The 8022-nt window shown below is 36.2% G+C and overlaps 1 protein-coding gene across 1 annotated transcript; it reads right to left on the bottom strand.

The window, feature by feature from the left end:
- Positions 1-331: 331 nt before the first annotated feature.
- Positions 332-6690, bottom strand: LOC102595855 (uncharacterized). Its single transcript, XM_006365583.2, has 8 exons — positions 6532-6690; positions 6259-6407; positions 5564-5697; positions 4454-4595; positions 3057-3194; positions 2401-2970; positions 2036-2215; positions 332-847 (listed from the first exon to the last, which is right to left on the bottom strand). Exons 1-8 carry the CDS (start codon positions 6572-6574, stop codon positions 671-673), a joined length of 1533 nt encoding a protein of 510 aa, XP_006365645.1. The 5' UTR covers positions 6575-6690; the 3' UTR covers positions 332-670.
- Between the last annotated feature and the right edge of the window lie 1332 nt (positions 6691-8022).

The raw sequence follows: 8022 nt of genomic DNA on the forward strand, positions 1-8022 counted from the left end.
ATTAAACTACTCATTTATATCGTACTCCTAAAGTTCACTACTAACAAAAAAGTAAGAACGAGTGACAAACAAATTATGTTTGCTAAAAAAATCATCATTTTGCTATTTAGTGATAGAATAACAACGAATTTCTCGGTATTACTCAGCTAGTTGGTTCTTCTTTTACAGGTAATTAACAAAATTTTATGGCTTAAATTACTCGCCAAGATGTCACATTTCAAATTATAGTTATCAAAAACTCCAAATATATTTACCACTTAACCACATTTCTCAAATATGTGTATGATGCCTGCAGCCTGTAGTAATCTGCTGATAATTTGGTGAAATTAGCTTCAGAATAATAACAAGGTTCGATCATTGCACAGAAAAACAAGAGTTTAATATCATGAGCCAACGATTTAAGTTTTTAGTATTAGACACCAGGAGAGAGAAATGTTGTAAATAATAAAAATGAAGTCTTAGCTCAGGAGCTTTGTCCATCGAATGATTTCTATATAGTTTGTACTGTTATAAGTGGACAAAGCATGTCCTACATCTCCAGGATTCAACCTATCCATATACATCCCAAAGGGGGGAGGTTGACACCTTGGTTTTCCTCTTCTTTTTTTCCTATGGTAGCTTCTAGTTTTAAGATCAGCTTATGGCATATGCATACCTCCAAGCAAGCAAATTACCAGTTACGATGGTAAAGCCTTTGTAGATCCTTGCAGTGCGTGCATGTCCATGGAAACAATGGAGGATCCAGACAATAGGAATGAATACAGAGAGTCTCGCAGAGATGACATTTGACTAGTAGGTCCTCTGGTTCTCGACAAGAGCATTGACAACAGACTGGAGTTCTTGTTGACTACATAAACCAAAATAACAAAAAAAAATGAGCACGGGAAACTGAAATGCAAGATGCAAACACATAACATATTTCACCCATGTTCTTCTCTTCTTCGTGAATGTTTGGATAGACACAAGTTTTAGCAAAAACATTAAAGCAACTCAGGCAAATCATTAGAACATGTAGAATAAATAACACATTGACACAAATTACTCAACAGTCTTGTCATCTGCTGAATCACATACTGAAATAAATAACAGAGCTGTTTTGCTGTTCAATTCTACCCAGACTAGCCCAAAAGGGCAGCTTTTTGATGTATCACTCTGTTACTCTTTTTATTAGGAGATTTCAACCACAGCAGCCATTAAGGATAGATAATGACAATACATATGGAACTCAAAGCAGGCGTCACCACCAACATTCAGTGCAAATCAAGTTCCATAATTTCAAGTGAGATACTACCTACTTCATTTGCTTTGTTTTCTTGCTATTTTGCAGTCGTTATTTCCTTTATATCCTGCTTTGATTACACTTCTTTTGAGCCAAGGGTCTATCGGAAACAATCTCTCTATCCCACAAAAGTAAGGGTAAGGTCAACGTACATCCTACCCTCCCCGGACCCCACTTGTGGATTTACACTGGGTATGTTGTTGTATACTTTAACCTACCGTCTTTGGCCTATATTAACTAGATAGAAGTTTTTAACTGTAAAATTGTTTTCTAAAATTACTGATTTTTGAAAAGTCAACAGTGCCAAGGGGAATAGCTCTAAGTTGGCTGTGGACAGGTATGCCTATAAGTAACCATGCTTCAAGAACAGTGCAAGGGCAACTCTTTAATACTAAATTTGAAGAATCAGATGAGCATTAGAAGTAGTGGAAGTAAGATACCTACTTTGATCTATAAAACTGAATAGCATGATACAGGCAACTCAATGTCCCAGTCACACTCATTACACCAAATAGGGAAATGTTTAGGCTATTCATGCATCCGACTCAAGGCAGTTATACCTTAAGTGTGACCTTTGTCTGCACCTGTTGGAAGAGAAGGCCCACGGATGCAGAAAAGGTATCCAATAGGATGGTAATACATGTTAGTTGGTGACAATGATGAGATATAGATATTCACATCAATGTACAGCACAAACAAACAGAAGGTGATGTTCTCCACATAACAAAATAGAATGGAAACTGCCATTGAACTTACATTAGAAGGTAACCTTGGTGTTACACCCTCAGGAAGTATATATATGTCCATTACTGGATTCTGCTCCGGAATAGTTTGGGTGTATATCCTTTGATCAGCAGGAATTGCATCATCAACCTTTCTAATGGCAACAAAACTAGCCTTGCACAAAGGGCATGTTGATACTTTTCTGCTTGATGCCTATGATGAGGGTATTATGAAAGGAAGATATTAATCGAAACAAAAAGAAACATCCAAGAATCACAAGTTGCACTCGCATGCATAAATGAAATTATACATCTCATCACAATGACATGCGAAAATTGGAAGTGAATAGAAAAGGAAACTTCTACTAGACAATTGAAATGACAGATGGGAAGATTTACCATATGATTGGCCCACGTCTGGATGCATGAGAAACAAAAACGATGACCACAGGGAAGCACCCCCCTGGATGAACTAAAGTCTGTCCAACATATGACACAGGATAACGCAGTTGATGTAGACGCTTTGCAAGTATTATCAGTCTCATTTTGGACCTCATCAATAGCTGGGCATGGCTCTTGTCGATTTCCAGTAAGATTAGAGGAGGCACTTTCTATTTGTAAACTCTGATCACCATTATCAAGAGGTCTGTTAACTTCAGTTTCCTCAATACCATCCAGGTCTATTCTACTTGGCTCCGACTGATAGCAGTTAAAACCAGATCCATGCCTGTTGTTCACAGATACTTCCGGCATTTCAACATCCAAGTTGGAAAATTGTGCTGAAGTTTCAAGTTCCTGACGAGTTTGTCGTCGGAACCTCTGTTTCTCTGAACCTGAAATAATTTCCAGAAGATCCCCACTAATGTTCTTCTTCATCAATCTACGACTTCTGCAAGAAGTTTCAGAAAATTCAGAACTTCTCTTATTGGATATAAAGGAAGCTGAAGAGGGAAAATTCAGTTCTTCAATCTACAAGAAAAATATTAGGAAAAGAAGAGTATCAACTAAAGTTTCAAAAGTAATGCAATAAATATTGACAGTCTGAATGCTAATACCTCTATCCTATGTGAGCCTTGTAAAGAGTGCTCATTGGAACAATATTTGCTGCTGGAGGGGTGATCCTCATTCATAATATTGGCCTTTGCTTTCCTCCTTGGTCTATCCTTGTATTTACCCATCTCAGGAAATAAATTCTGCAACCAGTAGCATACAGGCAAGAAATGAAGCTGTGTTTTATAATTCTTTTATATAGATGTGTTTCAGCACACATTTTGCAGTACAATATATATCCAATACCTAGAGCCATAGAGAAGTTTGGACGACATTCTACAAAAAAATATTGTAAAATTGGGAATGCAAATGCAAGAGTAGATATGCACACTTGATTTAAACTGAATCAATGTGTTGTTTCCCTCGATAACTTAAAATTCACGTGCTAGTTCAATGAAAATTCATCAAAAAAAAAAATTACTTTTGATTTGGCGACCATCTTTCAGCTCCTTTTACTGAAAGAAGAAAGAGAAGTTTTTGTCTACTGCTCAATCAGACCAAACTTAAAACTCGTATGAGTCGTTTGAAATAGATGGAACAAAGAAAAGTGAGAACATCTCTACAGAAACACAAATCTATTTAACGAAATCGGCCAGGTAAAGGCCAGGATCCTCAAGGACAAATGACTGGTTTACCAAATTTAATGTTCTGAGCAAGAAAGCATCAAGATAGTAGATAAGCAGTGGATAATTGAGTCCAACTATAAGGCAATGAGAAACGAAAAGCAAAGAATATTTTCAGAAAACTGAGTAGAAAGGGAAAAAATGAAAAGCAACATAGAATTAGTTGTTCCAGGTGGCTGCTACTCCAAGAATGCAAAGGTGCTTTTAAGGAGTTAGTACACAATTCACAAAACATGTAGAGCTGCTACCACTAGACCAATCTCCTTTTTTGATATTACAAAGCACACTGTTATAACTGGTTGAGTTGTTGACATCCCTACATATATTATGTGATCACTGCATTTGTTAATTCTCACATGTTTCACTGAAAGAGCCTCGCATTTCACAACACATTGAGATATGTATTCAAATCAGAAGGGTGAGAGCTTCAAACTCAGCACATACTGTAGTAATGTTGGTGCATGATCACCTTCTGACCTACATTGCACTAACTCTTTTTGATAAATGACCTAGATTGCAATAATAACTAGACAAGGAATACAACATCTACAGGATGCATCGATAAAAAATTGTACTGGACAAAAGTTAGCTACAGGATGAAGTTCGCACTGCAAGAATTGATACATAAATCCAGGAAGAGCAGGCTAATGTGGATCATTTGTCAACCTGAAGCACATCTTTGAGCTTGAACTGAAAACAAATGCAATTTGAACTACCTCTTTGAAGTGCGAGATCTATTTTTGAAAATGATAACAAGCATTGACGGAAAATGAATGCACCTCTTTTAACAAAGTTGAATCCGTCCAAGAGTTGAAATCCTCGTCAGATTCAATATGAATAGCTGGTTTTTTGGAGTGATTCAATTGTATAGTTTCTGTAAAAAGTTTACTATCCAACATTAACGGCCCCACTTCTTGCCCACTGCAAATAATTGAATGCCAAGGGATAAGATTCAAGGGACAGAACTGGAGATACAATTGATAGTAAGCAAGCTATACAACCAACTTTCAAATGAGCAATACAGTTACAGCAGCTATCAGATAGGCATATTCACAAAGAAAGAATTGCTACATTCTACTAATAAACTAAACGTTGGTTAATAAATTCTAAGACATTTCGGTCTGTGACTTGTGTACTTCAGAAAGTAAGAAATAAGAATTATTGTGATACAAGCTAAATTTGCTGTTATGAGAAGAATGAAAGAAATAATACTGCAGCTAGATATTTCGAGAGAAGGCTGAAAAGGATAATGTAGTCATGCATATGCATTTTCTCTTCAGAATTTTTATAAGCACAAAAGATATTGATTGGTTAATTTTTGTCTTTTCTTGATTCACAGTCATTACATGACTAAACAATGATATTTACATCAGTAGGCATCCAGAAGCATAAAGATTTCATCAACTAAACAGCATCAGCAGAACATGTTGTCCAATAGTAATTCTAGATTTCGGAGAAGAATGAATACATTCTCTATCCAAATTTCATATTATTTCATCCAGTTCTCTTCAACTGAAGGGGCCTGCATTTGTTATGAGGAACACCTTTCTGCAACAGGCACCACAAAATAAACTAGCTATGCAAACCAAGAGAACCTAAAAAAAACCACTGCAATAACCAGTAAGCCAGTATTGAAATTTCCTCTGTCTCATTGTGTTTGATATAATTTGACTTGGCACAAAGTTTAATAAAGCAAGAAAGACTTTTGAAACTTGTGGTCTTAAATGCCTAGTGGCTATAAAACTTTTGGAACTTGTTGTATTAAGCATGTCATAAAATTAGTATGGCTACAAATGCTACTTCATTAAGGAAATATAGGAATGTTCATTCTTTTCGGAACGGACTAATAAGAAAATAGTGTCAAACAAAGTGGAATGGAGGGAGTATACCATTGAAATGTGTAGGGAGCCTCCGGAAGACGCCTTCCTTCCTTAATACAATCTTCAACCCACTTATGGTTGACTATTGACATTTTGAACTTTTTGGCAAGCTCATATTTCTTCCCTTCAAATCTCCAACACACCTAACCAATAGGAGCAGCATACACATTAACACTAACTTAGTGATATTTCTTGTACTCCAATTGGCAGAACATTTGACCTTGTAGAGAAAAAATAAGAACTGTTATCTGAATAATGTTGGTAGATTGCTATCTGTGGCATCTTGCAAGGTGAACAAAACCACCAAAGCTCTAGGTTTAGCACAAAAAATCAACTTAGGCAGATTATACTGATAACTGGATTTACTTTAAAGATGGTTGAGCTCACATATAGTGAAGGCCCAAATCAGGCAACAATAGCCACTGAGATTAGTCTCGTGACACCAAGGTTGTAACTGTGGCTTCTTGCCCATTGGACCATCTATTTCCCCCAAAAGCTTCTTTCAATACTTTTTTCGAATTTCAGTGTCGCGATTTATTGATCCAAAATGCTGTGTTGTCTTCTACTATTAATGAAATATAACATACTTTGTTCAATTCTTTGCAGAGTCCAATAGAATTTCTAGCTTTTTACATAACAAAGAGAGTAACATTATGAAATTTCCAGGTTTATAATTGAATTCGAATTGTGAAATCCTCACATACCAAATGAGTGATCGACTGGTTCATTGAACCGACATAGCTTGCACCACTCTTGTCTATCAACTTGATGAGATTAAACCTCTCGGTACCATGGTATCCACTGACTGTAGCAATCACCGATTCCATGCCTCGGATAGGTAAAGGCCGGCGCTCTGAGTACCAAAAAGAATATAAAGTTCAGAAATATTGTCTACCGGGTAAAACGATGAAACGCCTAAAATCAAACCCTATATAGCAGATAAATGTTGTTCCGCAAAGCACAGAAGGTGATTTTACCTTTGTTATGCCGTCGCCTCGCCTCTTCCTCTTCCTCTTCCATGGAAGCTCTGCAAGCGTAGTGCCTTTGCCGGGAATGGGAAATTTTTGAATTTGTCGATTTGTATGCCGCGGTTTTGAATAAAAGCACGAAAATGTTTTCGGGTCGGGTTTCTCATGGTCTTAGAAGGCTTAATTTTTCCATGCTGTTATTTTCTACTTAGTACACTATTTCCCTTTCACAAAGAATGACCTAGTTTGACTTGACACGAAGTTTTAGAAATAAAAAAGACTTTTGAATCTTGTGGTTCTAAATTAAAGTTATGTCAAATGTACAAAATTATTTTTAAATTTTGTGACCTTAAACATACCACGTGAAAAGTTGAAATTAAAATGTTACAAAAAAAATAAAAATCATTCTTTTTTAAACGGAGAAAATAGCATTTACCTTCACTACGATTTGAATTGTGACATTTTGAATATTAGACTGGCTCTTACTACTAGGGCTGGGCATTCGGTATTTCGGTTCGGTTTTGGTTTTTTTTCGGTTTTCGGTTCTTGTACAACGTGTACCGAACACCGAACCGAAATAATTTGATTCGGTTCGGTTTTTTGTTAAGGGCCTGCTTAGTGGGCTTTTTAAAATTATGTAATTTTTTTGTTTATTTTATTTATGTTTATTTCTTTTTGCTTATTTTACTCTGTTTTTCAAATTATTGTATGATTCAAAATAATAAATTGTCGTTAACATTGAAATTTAGCCTTGTTATAACATTGAAATTTACCGGTCGTTGTTGTGTTGCGGCTGCCTGCTGGTCGATTGGCGGCTGCTGCATGCTGCTGGTCGCCAGAACGGTCGACGCTGCTATAGTCTGTAGACGACTAGACGTGGGAAGTGGGAACGGTAATTTTTGCCTTTTAGGAAGTGGGTTTGTAAAGTTGAAATGTTTGAAAAGACAAACTTTTGTTTTTAATTTTAAATTATAATATTTATTTTTTAATATTAAATACAAAACCATATACCAAATACCGAACCGAAAACCAAAATACCGAAACCGAATTACCAAAATAATTCGGTTCGGTTCGGTTTTTCGGTGTTTATGCCCACCCCTACTTACTACTTTATTCGAAATATTAGTCCCACATGTCATATATTCGAAATATAAGATTGTCTTCTAGCATATTTTTATCTTTGTTTTGCAATGTCCATACAGCCAAAAGGTCACACTTCAAGGTGGAGGATTTAATCTTGTACGAAAAGAATAACACTCTCAGATAGATGATTAAATTGGTGAATATGTTTTTTTAATCATTATAATATTAGTGACATCGGCATCTAAAGGATCGCTGCATGAATGTTTTGCATGGGTATGGAGAAAATCATGTTGGGAGCGCTACCCCCGAATGGGCCCTGTAGAGCACGATCCGAATTTAATTGGAGCTCCAATGTGGACTTCGAACACCGGGTGGGAAACAAAAAAAAAAAAAAAAAAAAAAAAAAATTTTTGGAAA

Source organism: Solanum tuberosum, unplaced genomic scaffold (assembly GCF_000226075.1).
Source record: "Solanum tuberosum cultivar DM 1-3 516 R44 unplaced genomic scaffold, SolTub_3.0 scf00574, whole genome shotgun sequence".
Lineage (NCBI taxonomy): Eukaryota > Viridiplantae > Streptophyta > Magnoliopsida > Solanales > Solanaceae > Solanum > Solanum tuberosum.

Excerpts from the sequence above, each read along its gene's own strand:
- LOC102595855 (XM_006365583.2), bottom strand. The coding sequence starts at position 6,574 with ATGGAAGAGGAAGAGGAAGAGGCGAGGCGACGGCATAACAAAG. Across the intron at positions 5,698-6,258 it reads ACCAGTCGATCACTCATTTG|GTGTGTTGGAGATTTGAAGG; the intron begins GTATGTGAGGAT and ends CCTATTGGTTAG. Across the intron at positions 2,971-3,056 it reads AAGGCTCACATAGGATAGAG|ATTGAAGAACTGAATTTTCC; the intron begins GTATTAGCATTC and ends TTTTTCTTGTAG.